This window comes from Cephus cinctus, unplaced genomic scaffold (assembly GCF_000341935.2).
Source record: "Cephus cinctus unplaced genomic scaffold, Ccin1 Ccin1_scaffold0404, whole genome shotgun sequence".
In the NCBI taxonomy this organism is placed as follows: domain Eukaryota; kingdom Metazoa; phylum Arthropoda; class Insecta; order Hymenoptera; family Cephidae; genus Cephus; species Cephus cinctus.
In genome coordinates, this window is record NW_014333088.1 from 563357 (window position 1) to 578972 (window position 15616).

Sequence of the window (15616 nt, forward strand, 5' to 3'; positions counted from 1 at the left end):
CCCCCCCCCCTTTAAGATACCCTAACCAACGCGGATGGTTGAATGCCCGAAAGCGGTGTTGCCAGAAAGCGAGGGCACCTTGGCGCGCATGCATGTAAAGTACTCAGAAAATTCCTCGGCTGGGATTTTTTGTTTTCTGCTCGAATACGCAATGATCGACTCGTGAAATCACATTCAGAGATCTCTTTTAGGTTATAAGTTTAAATAGTACAAAAAAACTAGTATCGAGGGATTCCAATGATAAACTATATGCAATTGCATAGTAGTGACAACGTCCATAGAATGTTGAAACATGGAATTACGAGTTTAGTAATATTAAAAGATTTAGGGTTGAATTTACAAAAGTCAACGTAAGTTCTATTCGGATCAAGGTATAAAATCATTAGATCTTATTTAATCTAATTAAGATTTAATTAGATCCGATCGGATCTCCATTTTGGGAAAATTGAATCGTTCAAATCTGATTTTAGAATTTGTCAAATATTAGCGGATCTGCTCGCATATTACTTGAAAATCGTTCCAATTTTGTGTTAGATCGGACCTGATCTTATTGGATCAAATCAGATGAAATCAGATTCTATAAGATCGTGTCAGATCTAAGTCAACATTGGAACGATTTATGACACTGGACATATTGAAAGGGCAATGGATTTATGTGAAATTAATATTAATACCTTCTTTAACAATTAACAGGTGCTTCGTGGTGGTGATTTGAAGGCTGGTTTTGCTGTAAGAAATCCAGCTGGTGAAATTGTTCATCCTTATCAATGGCGTGCCAGTGCTGATTATCAAGACCTATCCATGCTTGGTGGTTACTATAGTATCTGCATCGACAATCAATTCTCCAGATTTGCTGCAAAATTGGTCAATCTGTATCTCACTGTGATCAGGTATGCAACTAGAAGTTTTGTAATACTGTTTTTTGTTAACTGAGTTAGTTACTCCTGCTTTTTCACCCTTAAACCGTCACATATGATCTGTCACAGACCGACTGGGCTTTTTTAGGTTCGTTTATACTCCCATGGAAATTTATATATATTTAAAATATAAAAAAAGTATTCTAAACATATAGTTATACATGTGAAATATATGTATTTCAACTATACATATTTTTATAATATGTAAAATATATTTTTAATATATAACTTTTGGCCGTTTTGAGTATATAAAAAATATAATCAGAATATATTTTAAATATATGGATCGTTTATTTTAAAAGTGGTGTAAGTCCAATTGACAGAGGTAGGTGGCTTATAGCATATGGTTGCCAATCAGTAGCCTGTTATTTTACATTTGTTTTATATTGCGTGTCAAGAGTTACTAGTTTCGGTTACTTATTCTATTTTTTTCATAAAATTTATAACTTCATATTAACATCAGATAGTGATATAGGTAAGAACAAATGGTCAATCAATATTATTTTATGACAATTGGAAAATATTTATTTCATTTTATTTTAAATAAATTCACACAGAAATAAAGCCCCATGCAGAGCATAAGTAAATACTATCAATATCTTGTAATTTTAACAATGTAATTAGCGCCTAAAATTAAAAATACTACTTCTATTTTATGTCATGTCATTATTTGTAAACAAAATTGGATTAATATCAAGTATATTTTAAGTGATATTTGATTTTTCAAAATTGAAATTAAACGATTTTTACAATTGTCTAATTTTGAAAGTGGTGTAAGTCCATTTGCAGCCCGTAAGTATACATCAGTTTAGTAAAATACGCCTAAAACAAATTTATATAACCAAATTACATATTGATAAAACAGTAGAAATATCGCCAGACTTCATATAATTTGCTTACATTTTTTAATTAACAGATATGTTAACATTAAATTTTCTCGAAATAAGAGAAAATGGACTTACACCACTTTCAAACTAAACGGTCCATATCTCAAAGATAATAAAAATAATTATTTCAAAATATGCTAAATATAAAAAACATATATTTAAAGTCTATCAAGTGCTAATAGTTAAATAGAAACACCGGAGTTTGACTAACAAGATTAAATTTATAGTTTAATAGCAAAAACAATTTGCTAAAAGGTTATAAAATTTACAAAAAACCGCATCATGAAGAACTAGTGAAAATTAGGTGTTTCTCCCGGTCAACCGGCTCAGATATGACGAGTTAGGATTAATCGACCAAATTATTGGAACGGTTGATATTCCTTTGAAGGGTTTTTGGGGCACTAATTACGAATCCGTGTTGAAAATCCAGAAATGCAAAATGGTGAACCAAAATGCAAAAAACAGCTTGATGTGAATGAAACTCGGTACTTGAACGTTTTTTGGGTTGCTGATTACGATTTTGAACTCAAAAATCACGAATTCAACATGGCGGATCCAACATATCCGACAAACATGCAAAAAGTAGATTCATGTAGATGAAACTCGGTATTCAGGAATACTCAAAACAAATTGAAACTACTTTTTGAATTAGGATCTGTCATTTGGAATTTTTGAATTTCAATCGCAAATTCGTCATCAGCAACCCAAAAGACTTCCGAGTACCGATTTTCACCTTGAAAGAAACTACTTTTTGCATTTTGGTTCACCATATTGAATTCGCCATTTTGAACTTGAAGATTTTGTCTTCAGATTCGAATTCAGTGAATCTTAAAACCTGCGGCTACCAATAATTGTCGTTTGAATCGGATGTAGATTACTGTTTCTTTTTAGAATTGCCAGATGGTACTTCTGAGTACCATTATACGTCAAAGGGATATCACAGCTGAATATTTTTATGAATTTATTCAGTTGTTTAAGAAGTATGCATACTCTTTTTAAAGATGAATTTTCTTTTCACTAAGAGAAATTAGATACTTACAAGAGAATTATTTAAAAGTTTTATTAGGAATATAATAGTACCAAAACCTAGGTTATTTTGTCTATTAATTTTTCAATAAATTTTACATGCATTGTTTGCATCTAAACAAAATATATGTAATTCACTTTTTCATAGGTATGCATACTTTTTTTGTAAAATTCTATATAATGCAAACTGTTGATTAGCTGGCATGTGACTTCTTTGAATAAACTTGCTTTACATAAAGTTGTACTGCACATAAATATTTCTAAAGCTTAGATAAGTCACAATCTTTTTTTATAAGCTGTTCTTATTAATTGTATATATTATATATTTTTATGTAGGTATGATCAGTGGGATAAAGTCACACAAGAATTAGAAGAATTGAATCTGTCGGTTCAGAACTTTACAGTAAGTAACATATATTAAGGGTTCATTAGAATATTGCATCAACTGAAAATGATTCTATAGTAGGAATACAATAGTCTGATTAACTTTACTTGATGCAGTACTTCTGAGAAACCCTTAATTACATATATTGAAACCTACAGAGAATTCCACAAGAGTATGAAATAGTGCGAACTATAATAATTTGTTATTTCACAGCATACAATTGTCGGCGTTGAGAAGAATATCAATGAGATTCTGCAAACACAGCATCTAAGTCGCAGTCGGGAGGCTCGAGACTTAAATTTACTTCTTGATAATAATTCCTATGTGCAAAAGTGGTCCATTGCCCAGATCATTGTCATTGCTGCCACTACTGTTTTACAGGTTTACTTTGTACGTAGACTATTCGAAGTAAGACCTTCTACGTACTCCAGAGTTGGCATTTAAGACAGTAGAAGCATTAAGATTATATAAAATTCCATTGCCAATGGTGAAGGAAAAGGCTTATCCATGTTGATTAATTCGTCAATATTTTTATTACCGAGGAATCATTCCTAGACATTAAATAGGTTATTATAGAAATGAATTTAGAAAAGTTTTACACAGCCATTAATTTTTTATGATATTTAAACAAATACCGGTTAATTCATTTTTTTTTCATTTTATCACAATCGCCAATGTCGCGTTATAAAATTTGAAGAAATTGTTATGGATTCTTAATTGTAAAATTCCATTTGTCGATTTTTAAAATAAAGCTATACTAAAATATTTTTCATAAAACGTTGAACTATATCGTAGGAATTAATAGCATGACACGTCATAAATATCGTCACAGTATAGCTCATTATATTATTTTTATGAGTTCTTTTTATACCAATAATACGTATCCATTATTACATTCCATAAGAACCATACTATCAACAGTATTATAGGATGATATTTCACATAGCTACACAGGTCATTACATTTTTGTATTCAAAAAGCGACCCGTGCCAATAATAAAAAAGGCATTCATTTTTTTTTTAATTAAAGGAACGTGCATAAATTCAATTTAAAAAAATAAATGCTTCTGGTACTTTCTGCTCAGAAAATAATGCACTAACTATTACTGTGCTTAGTACGTATCAATGCTTGGTTGCAAAAGAAATCGTTAACTTTTCTTTAAATATTAATTAACCTTTTGTGTCACAAACGTGTTCTTTATAAAAAAAAAATGTCTATCACTGCGATTTCAACGATACTTCATATCTAAGCGTTTTTGGGATCACTGAATCCAAATGTGGGGGTAAATAATTGCGACTTAAAAATGGTGAATACAATATAGTGACAGCTGACACTGAATGTGTTAAAAATTATACTGTCATTACATTGTCTTTCACGATATCCGTAGATTACCGATAATTGTTTTACGCTAAAAATAATAAATGGTCTTCATTGAATAACAAATTTTATATTATTCGCATAAAAGGTGCGACCCGCCAAAATAATTATAATAACAAAACAAACGCGCATTGAATAGCATTAAACAACTGTATGCAAGAATAAATAGTTATCATTATCGACATGTTTATGCAGAACAGTAATAAAATACAGTAATGATAAATGATATGACTAGCTATATGGGTATGCGGATGTATAGTATGTTCTAATTGAAGGTAGAATCAGTTTTTGTACAGAATATACGAATTTACGTCAAATTATCTATACAATGTACTTATATGATGTAATACGAATAAATTGGCATATATTTATTATTTCGAGTGTTTACATTGACCCAGAAATAATTATTTAAAACGTTTAAAAACAATATAGGGAAAATGTAGAATATGCAGCAAAAGTATTATTTTGTTCAAGTAATTAATATTTTTAATAATCATTTGCGGAATGTAATCGCTGAATCCGTGCATTTAGTGAACTTTTTTTTAAATTGTATAAAGTCTACATGTTTATGAACATACATATAATACTGTTCAAGCTTACACATTTGTAAGCATGTAATACTTCATATTACGATAAAAATATTAAATTCAGGATTTGTGCAAGAATCAATCAAGTTAAGGAGAGTATTATCATTTGCATGGATAATATAATGTCTTTTTATAATAAATAATTAAAGGCCCACTGTTGCCCAATCTATAATCAATGAGTCCCGAATAAGTCTATATATTTATTACAGTTAATTAAACTGATAAGATTCAGCAACTCTCAAGTTTCTTAACTCGTATAATTTTTACTAAAAATAACAACCAGATTATTATTGTTAATTATTCAAACAATTGGATAAGTCGGCGGTGAGAAAGTGTTATCGAGTGTTCCGTCATTTTCCTCAAAAGTTTGGAGTTGATAAATATTTTTAAATTTCCTAATAAAATCAATAACCGAAAAAAAGTTGTTATTTGTATTACCATAATAACTATCAAAATGACTCGATAATTTATTTGTTAAAAATTGAGTCAATCTGTACAAATGAAAAAAATACAATGCATTAAAGTGACTGAATGTACCTTGAGGCATTAGGTATATCTAAACATAGAACAAATACATTTGGAAAAGTCCGCAAAATTGTCTGAAATTGTTGTCAAAATATACAATACGGTACCTTTGAGAAAATATAAAGAGGAATTCATACGGCATGATTGCACGAATCATGTAATTATGTCTTAATTGATCATCATTAGCAGATAATAGTTTAAAATTGTAATTGTACTTAATTTTTTCCAACAAATTTGCATTTGATTGATTTAAAACATTCAAAATTTTGAATACGAAAACGTTTTTAGACCCGAACTATTCATCTTTTTTTTTATACGATGATGACTGTACAAGATACTCTGAAATGCTTCGTGCAGTAATGCCTACAAAAATCAAATATGATATCGAGAAACGGCTGTCGAAAATACAAATACTATTGTCACCGGTGTCCAACCGCTTGTAATGCAAAAAACACCGTAATCAATAAATTTGATCAAACGCGGAAGAGAATTATTTTAGTCTTTATTTCAACGATTTTAGTAGAAAATATATAACACAATTCATATATATATAACATATATTTAAAGGAAATATATAACACAAATACTTTAACGTATTAAGCTGTTGTTTCTTAAACATTTATTAAACTTGTTAAGAAAAAGACTTATTTTCGACTATTATTTATTTCGTCAAAATTCGTGTACAATCGCGTTCTTCCTCTGACAGAAAAGATAGACCTGTCCGTTTAAATGTAAACAAAATGTTTAAATGAAACAGAAGTAACGGCAGTCCATGACGATTTGATTGGTCAGAAAATACTTGATACAGTTCCAATATTATTCTCGAAGGGGACGCCCCTTCCCTCCATTTAATTCGTGATATGAAGACTGTGAGCATACAAAAATTACGCAAAATTGATAAAAAATAAATAGCTAGAATAGTGCGAGAGTGCTAAAAATAGACGAGTATCACAATGCCTTATTTGCTTTCATGTCACGCTGTGTACTTCGATTATACTCCCGTATACAATTTGACTAACTTTCTTATCAAATATCGCACTTGGCCATACTTGTATCCCGATGAACTATTCTCAAATATAAAAAAAGGATTGTCAAAATATTTCACATAAAGCACTTCTGACCTCTATTATTAAAAAACAAAAATAGTTTTGGAATGTCGTAAAGCTAGATAACTTTTTCATTAAATATTTACTATACTCGCTTAGCTCGTCGCTGAAGAATATTACCACTAAGTGCCAGTATCCGATGTCTCTGGCGCAAATTTCGTGCCCGAACATGTTCCGAAGCAACTTCCTTCGTATAATTGCCCGGAAACCATCCCTGCTCGCCATCTAAAAGTTTTTCACCATGGTGCCAACCATCTATCATCTTTCTCAAGACATTGATAACGTCCCCTGCAACATAGTAGGTAGATGCCACTAACAATTATAAATCCATTGAACACGTATCATAATACCATTAAGTTTTATGCTTATCTGGTTCCAGACGTTTAAGAAATTTTATGAATAAATTCGTACCTGGTTGCAAAGCAAGCTCGTCCGGTTGTCTAGGTGAATATGAATAGAGCGCCATCACCTGAGGACAATCCCAGCTTTCATAGAGTCTCTCGCCGACAAGCTCAGATTTAGGTGACGACACAGCATCAAGCCATCTCTGTCGTTCGGTGTCGCTATCGCATGTCACCACATACTCTGCCTCACGACCCTGATAATTTTCCAGTAACGTTAGAATCATGGCGTTACGACCTGCGAATAGCGAATCTTCCGACGCTGTTTCCAGAGCTACTAAATTCCGCTTGCAAGTGTCAATTACTGTGTACGTCTCGTCGTGGGCACTGAAAAACGCATCATGGTCAAGTTACTCAAATCAGTTTTACTTAAATGAAGGATCTATGTTGAACAAGAATACCTCACAATACTAAAGTGACACAGCTCACCTTATTTTAGGTTTTGAAACTAAAAGGTAATCTGTCAATAGGAATATGTAAAGCGGTGTCTTATGGAACTTCTTGCCAAATGTCAATCTGTACTCTGCATCTGTCCTCCCTGATAGTTGAACTACAGCTCCACTACGTACTAGGTACTTGTCACGTAATGATACGGGTGTAACTTTGGCCGAGTATTCCAATTTTCTAAAATAAATTGAAGCAGTTATAAATCCAGGATTAAACGTCGATAGTTTTTTATTTATTGATTTTTTAATTGTACCTTGCAAGAGCATCCATCTCCACGCGTTGTCCTGCGACTCTTGCACCCTCGTTACAATCTGCAACAACCTGAGTAAGCCTTGCTAACACGCTTTCCCATACTGATCTCTCTGTGTGCTCGGTTGGTAATTTCGATAGAACTGCATCTGCTAACAATGGTAACCTGAAACGTACTTTGAAATTAAACATTCAATCGAGAAAGTAAATACTTCAATACTCGAGAGAACAGGATGCTTTGAAAAGTGAAAGAAGAATATTCTTCATCATCAGCGTTTATTCACTGAGCTTTATTGTTTATTCAAAAACTAGATGATTCAAAAATGATGCAGAATTAATTCTCATCTACGTCATTGCGTATCATAATAACTATAAGTTTCAATTTTCAAGTTATCAAAAAATAAATATAGTTTCCCATTAAAAATCTATACACTACGAGTGGATGATATTGCATTTATAGACAAGAAATTAATATTTCCTAACTTTTTTTTTTAATATTCAAATTTTACGAAAGAATGAAAGAGACTATTTGTATAGGTGAATTGTCACACGGACGAGGCTGGAAACGAGAAGACTCCACCTGAAAATCTCGTAATTGGCTATACGAGAGGAATTCTCAGCGATATGATTTAAACTTGACAGATATAAAAATTTTCCTGCGTATCTCCTTTTTTTTTTTACATGTGTGATTCTGTGCAACAATGAAATAAGTGTTGAATAGGGAAGAGCAAAGGTATTGTCGGGTCGCAATGACAAATCCGTAGTCTGTCACTCTCAAAATTCAGTTACATTTTATATATTTAAAAAAAAATTCAAAAATTTGACTCCGTAGGGAAAGCCATTTTATCGTAAGGCTTCAATTTCTTGTAATAAATTAATTGATAATACTTTCTGTCGAGATTTTTAGAAGCGCAGTTTCCTTTTGCTTCCAGCCTCGTCTGCTTGACAAATCACTTATAGAAATAGTCTCTTCCATTCCCTCTTAATTGATTCTTTAAGGTTCTTAAATGTACAATTCCTTGTCACGAGTAGACCAGTATTATAAAAGGTCATATTTCACCTCAATGAAAGACAAATATAGGTATACTTGAAATTTCAATGTCTTTCGCATTCAGTTTTTTTGTTGTTATTGCATGAATGAGTTAAGTAAAGAGGTTTACCGGAACGGATCATATAACAATGGATTAAAACACTGAATTTTATTCAAGATTCGTTATTAATTATGTTGATAATCTGTTTCCAGGAATGTAGAATACTCCATCCAAATTTTTAAGACCCAATAAAAAGTAATAAACCAATCACAGAATCGTGACACTCACGTAACCCTTAGTAGGGAAGAGCCGTAATTATATGTATGCATAAAACAATAAACAATACACCAAGGTAAAATATAATCATATGCGTTACGTAATTCTTACCTTGTAATTCGTTGCATTGGTAACATCAAAAATGAATGGAGCGACAGACTCTGACACGCAGGATGTGCTTCAATATTAGAAATGACTTCGACAAACTTTGATCCTTTTCTAGTTCTGAAGTAGACCAACATAACAATGCAAATAGAATCTAATTTATCAATATTATTATTAAAACTATTATGCCTCAAAATGAGGACACCACACTGCACATCATCGTGTAAAAAATTACCTCAACTCCTTTAGTACAGTATCTATGGTGACTTGATTCGAGCAATATTGAATATAGGTAGTAGAACATTTCTCAGCATGCTTAAGGAGTGCATCGGGTAAGTCTCCAAGCAGTGGATCGTCACGCCAAATGTTCTCGAGGTCAGTCAATAATTTCTCCGAGGTCATACGAACAGCCGAGAGTCCACCAAACAATTTATTCCTTTCCAAGGTCGTTAAGATTTCATTATTCAGTTCGTAATTTGATGCGAATTCATTTTCAAGGACACGTAAAGAATTTAGGTAAGAAGCTTCTGACGTTAAAATTTCAAACTTGGCTTCCTGGATTTTACGTTCTTCCATTGTTAATCTCTCTGAAAGTTAAATAAATTTAATTTCAAGAAAAATTGCACTTTACGGGTCTACAGTTAATTGAACACAGGTTGGCGAAGCTAAAAGACTTTTTCCATGGTTAAATTGATTTTATCAACAGCAATAATAATATTTGTTAAGTAATTGACTGCAAAGAAATTTATAGTATAATCGATATAGATTTTTATTCTTTGATCGTATTCGGAAGTTCATTACGGAACAAAAATGGAAAATAACTTACGTAAAAGGCCACTGTGTATCACTTGAGGAGTTTGGCACCATAACGTTCTGTGTCCAGGTTTACCAAGGTCTGTGGTTGCTGGTGACGGAGTTACGTCATTTACCTAAAACATAATCATTAATTATAACTAATTATTAATTTGATTATCGAATAATACAAATAATTAACATATATTGAATTTTGTTAAGTATACCTCTTCGTATCCATCGGAATCAGACTCGAATGCTACTCTTGCGACTGCAGCAGCATAGAACTGATAAAGAGGTTCTTCGGCAAGGACACTGTAATGATCTGAAATTAAATAAACAAAGCTTGAAATACAATATTGAAATAATCTAGAAGCAAATGCTCACTAAGACCCAACATCTTCAAACGTAAGAAGACTCAAATAGAAAATGAAATAAGGACATTCCAAAAAAATATACGTTTGGGGTCAATACAAAAATAGTCCTACCAGGTGTACTGACATCATCTTCTACAGATTGATTATCATCCTTCCAAAGTCCAGCTCGCGTATATAAGTTAGCATTAGCGTAAATTTCTTCCTTAGTCGGAGCTTCCTCTCTTAGATAATTGGAATCGGTGCTATTCTCCAGGTAGAACGTGGACAATCCTGTTATAGACTTGCGAAAGTGTTTCTTGAAGCTAAAGTATTTGCGAGCATCATTTATATTTTGTTGCTTAACTGGAGTCTCGTCGAAACTTGTTTCTGGTTCAGTTCTCTTTCGCATCCTGCCTAAGCTGCCCTTAGTGAAGCTCCAAGTACGCCTTAGAATCTTCATCCGTCTACCCAATGTCTGAGTAATACTAGGTTCACGAGGAGTAGGTGGAGTAGGTCGTAAAGGCGCTTCGTCCACTTTTACCTCAGAATTCTTTCTTACATCAAGTTTGTTGTCATTGTTGTTGTTACAATAGTTACGTTTCTCGTACAAGATTCCTGTTGATGTCAAGTTTTGCTCTTTGTTGAAGGATTCTGACTCAGAGTCGGTACTGAACTCATCCACCTGGGAGGAATACAGTGTCTCGTAGTTGCTGTCATCCGAAGTGGCATCTACAAAATTAAAACATTTGTCAATTAGTCTTATGTCAAAATGCGTATGCCATAAATTTGCGAGTTGGACCGTCAAAGTGAACTTGATTTCGCTACCTAAATATAATAATAATGGCATATTACAAGCAATAAAACTTATGGTGCGATACTAAGAAATATTTAAAACTACTAATCATCCTTACAGTACTCTTACTTCAATTATTAGGTCTAATCTCTTTAAAATGTTAAATTGATGCGTTGTTATCTTCTTATTAATATGTTCATTGAACAAAGCACAAATTTTTGTTCGCAAGTTATTAATATATGCTACAAATGGTACAACCATTCGCTGTTAAGGCTCCTTGGCATCGAGATCAAAAACTTTACAGAAACTAATAAGTTTTGAAAGTCACTAGGGATCCACTTGCTTCCTTTTCTACATCACCTGTGATCTAACTTGATCTGAGCATGTGAAATATGTGAACAACCTTGCAAGTACACAGAAATAATAGGTCACGCATCTCATAAATAATATTACTAGTCTATTTCCCATTCGCAGTACTTTTAACAACCAAAAAGAAGTATAGAGTTCAACAAATACATATACAACGAATAAGGGGTGTACTAAATATCAATACTACTTTTAATGATGACTCATATAAAAGTTATACTTAAATAAGTATTGTTATTTAATTATGTTTCTCGTATCAGATTTTACTAATCACGAATCTTCCAAACAGTCTTTAAACCCTAAAATCATCTTTAGGATCTTTAAAAGACAACTTCGGTCACATGAGACGTCTTGAAGACGATTTTTGGACAGTACGTGTTGTCTTGGTTGTTACCTTTCCTTATTATTGGATGTTGTGCATATGAGAGATTTCAGTAATGTGTATTGCAACATTTTTTAAAGAATTTAAATAGGAACATTTCTGATATATTTTCAAGATCACGTTATAATATTAATTTATTATAGATAGTAAATTTATGGAAATACTAGTTTGTAACCCGTTGAGGAATCAACGGGGAAATATGTAGTATTAGAAAACTTCCGATCACTAAGATGCTCATGCACCCTCTTTTCAGGGGAAGAACTAATTGCCTATCAAATTTCAACTTCCTAGGCCTTATCGTTTTGGAGATTAAAAAAAAGTAAAATCTGGGGGGGGGGCACACTCCTAAAGAAAACTTCGAAAACTGTTATTTTCTAGTCTCTGATCTAAATACAGAGAAGCCTTAACAAATCATCATATGATTTATCGTTGGTTACAAGACCTTTCGGTATTTAAGTAGGACTTTGATACAGATTTGTTTTTCACATCTTCCTTATCACTTTCTTTATCCAATTTATCTCTTCCCATTTTTTTGTTCTCGTTAAACCAAAAGAAATTTAACAGACATTTATAAAGTGCAACTGTCATTGGGTAACTAAGTATGAAAAAAGACAAGGTAACAGTAACACAAACACTTAATAACATTGAATTTATTTAGGATAAAGAAAAAGAAAATCTAATTATCCCTACATCATATATTTTTCTGCTATACTTCCAAATTTAAATATATCTTGTTTATCCAATGTCGTAGCCTATATTATTGTTAAAGAAATTTTTAAGCAATTCATTATAGTAAAGTATAAATCAAATTGGACCATTTCAGAAGTAAAACTTGTTACTTTAAACAAAACTGATAGGTTATTCAATGCTGTTAAAGTTTATTAATTTTTCTCCATATAAAGTATATTAATGACAGTTGCATTTTTTAAATACTATTATTAACTTCCATTGTCACTCCCTTATCTGTGGGCTGCAGTGTCGCGCAAGCATCCTTAAAGACTATAAATTAAACGAAGCGTGCAAAGTGACGGTGATAGCTAAATGCCGTGTCTCAATAAATATTAAACCCTTATCTGAGGGGCGTCACTCAAAAAGTATAACAATTGTAGTTCGGCCTGGCACCCAATAAAGGATTGAAAATACGTATACTAATGTAGTGCTAATACTAATACAGTGCATAATTAGTTAATTGTATGTTAATATTCGGTATACAGACAATTCTTACTTTACTCATCAATTTGGATTGATAATATACATGTATGAAACTACATGTGCTTTTCTTGAAAGTTAATACAGGCATACCGGATTTTAAGAATTGATATTCCGCAAGTAATGCCCCTGTACGTTGGGAATACAATAACAATTAAAATGCACTCAATGCAATATAATTTTGAATAATAAATAATATTCGTGCACGTGAAACATGAAAGTGAAAAGTGAAACTCGCATTGGTAAGATTTCCCAGACATTGAGATGCTTTCGTTATTTCCCAAGCGTTAAGACATATATTATCTTGTAATTAACAAATAAGCAAAGAAAATGTCATAAAAAAAATACAGCTCAAAAAAGCATCACGACTTGAAGTCAATCGGTAAAATTAAATCATACAACAAAATTGCAAAGTGTAAAACATTGCGATGCAAATGTTGTGTGATCCAAGTGCGCAAAATCGAATTTTTCTTTATACATGTCAAGAAAATTCCAATTAGAGTGACAATATGCGTGCGAGCATCTAAAGAAATTCAAATTAATAAATAAAAAAAAAGCATAAATCAAAGTCCTATTGAAAAATAATCTCATAACCGAAAACCTTCGTATACGTAGCAGGAAATTTCTTGTGAATCCAAGACTTCATCAAGATCCAAAAGACGAATTTGGACCAATCCCGTGTCTTGTGATTGCTGTCGTGAGCCGTCTATTGGCTGCTGCTGTCCGGCAGATGAACCAATCAGAAGAACCGATCCGGCGCCAAGGCTGACGGCCACTTAAAATCATGAACGAAGGTCAACAAGCAATCCTTTACGATCTCTACCGGTTTTCGTGTAGCATCCGAGGTGGCCATTATTAAATGTTCCTGTAGCATTAAGCACCACGTTTCCAATTCCACTTACCCTGGGTATTTGGACGTTGTCTAGACACCGTACTCGACCTCGTCTTCATCATCGTACACACATAATCCACACGGAAATCGGTCTTGCGACCTGTGCGTCACGACTTAATACGAACAGACTATTTGTAACACAAGATGGTAGCGTGCACGACTGAGGTTCGAGACTTACTGAGAACGCGTAATATGCGCTTTCACCTTGTCTCGAGTAGCACGTATTTTGCGGGCTATGGTACATTTCGCCTAACTTTACATTAATGCATAAAGGCTTTCGTATATGCTTGAATTTCAAAATACGAGGAAAACAATGAGAATTACTTTCCTTACAATACATTCTTATAAACTCTCCACTACCACACTAATTAATATCTACTTATCTTACTCATATTTTTATACTTTGTATATTACATATATTTATATTTGCGAAATTTAAAAATATACGGTGACCACTGACATTTCGCAATGGATAATTCGTCATTTGACTTTTTTCTCGACTGATCCTTACTCATTTTTGCTAAGTTATTCGATATCGACTATGTCCAACATTCAATATATTTCCGGATATATTAAATCTGTTCTTTTCTTTACATTTCATTGAATAGTCATTCAAATTGTTTGCGTATTTCAATTGATATTACAGTTACGAATGACAAGTCTGAGTGCAAAGAATAACGTGCTTTCTATGAAAAATCGACGACTGCTGGTTTACATATTTGAACACTAAAGAACTTAACCCGTAAAAATAACGGATTTTTATAATTAGTATGGTAATGGGGAATTCCACAGTTACGTGCTGAAGTAAAAGTTTGATAAATCGTATTAAGATTTTGATACATCAATATGTTAGAAAACCAGATAAGCTAAATTGACACCAGCAGACAGTCCTTAATACGCAGTCAATATTTTTGTAGGAATCAAAGCAGTTTGCGAATGTAAAACTTTCCATTAGACGTTAAAGCGAAATTAAGTCATTGCGTTATAATGACGTCTACTAGGTACACCACGTGTTTCGGAATTTTGTCGATAAAATTCCGCCACTTTTATCTAACATAGAATTATAATATAGTTAAATGCAAAAACATGTAGGATGTTTCGTATTCCTACCGTTATGTAAGCGTTAAAGTTTTCAGTGAATTTCTTCGCGGGACAAACAAGATGGCGCGACAAGTTTTAGTGTTAAGTGAACATATTAGACATCCGCCTTTGGCACTATCATACTCGTTAACGGAATTTTTATTCAAAACGCGAGATCTTTCAAAGTTTTAAATCAAATTTCAAAAATGGTCTTTTCTAGTTTACATCTATTATCGTATACTCCTATCGATGTATAAAAGACAATAAGTTGATTGTTTGACGTCACGTACTAAAACCACGGAAACTTTTTTTAAGGAACGATGGGAATTTAGCGTTTCAATAAAATTTAAAAGACAATGCTTCTTCCTAAATACTGTGTAGATATTTATTGTAACTGATGAGTAATTTTAAAAATTCTTCAACTCTT

At 32.5% G+C, this 15616-nt stretch overlaps 2 protein-coding genes across 7 annotated transcripts in view; one reads left to right on the plus strand and one right to left on the minus strand.

Annotated features, from left to right (window-relative positions):
* LOC107267463 (transmembrane emp24 domain-containing protein 5) overlaps nt 1-4966 on the plus strand; it is a 7528-nt gene extending 2562 nt beyond the window's left edge. For all 4 annotated transcript variants that reach the window (XM_015739233.1, XM_015739232.2, XM_025084823.1 and 1 more), the window contains 3 exons: nt 694-890; nt 3167-3233; nt 3429-4966. In XM_015739233.1, coding sequence (XP_015594719.1) covers nt 694-890; nt 3167-3233; nt 3429-3659 — 495 coding nt within the window. In that variant the 3' untranslated portion in view covers nt 3660-4966. The remainder of the gene's footprint in view (nt 1-693; nt 891-3166; nt 3234-3428) is intronic.
* Nucleotides 4967-6189: 1223 nt separating this feature from the next.
* LOC107267462 overlaps nt 6190-15616 on the minus strand; it is a 29101-nt gene continuing 19674 nt past the window's right edge. For all 3 annotated transcript variants that reach the window (XM_025084822.1, XM_025084821.1, XM_015739229.2), the window contains 9 exons: nt 10600-11196; nt 10339-10436; nt 10146-10248; nt 9555-9906; nt 9326-9439; nt 7912-8073; nt 7641-7835; nt 7222-7538; nt 6190-7098 (listed from right to left, as the gene is read on the minus strand). In XM_025084822.1, the coding sequence (XP_024940590.1) occupies nt 6896-7098; nt 7222-7538; nt 7641-7835; nt 7912-8073; nt 9326-9439; nt 9555-9906; nt 10146-10248; nt 10339-10436; nt 10600-11196 (2141 nt within the window). In that variant the 3' untranslated portion in view covers nt 6190-6895. The remainder of the gene's footprint in view (nt 7099-7221; nt 7539-7640; nt 7836-7911; nt 8074-9325; nt 9440-9554; nt 9907-10145; nt 10249-10338; nt 10437-10599; nt 11197-15616) is intronic.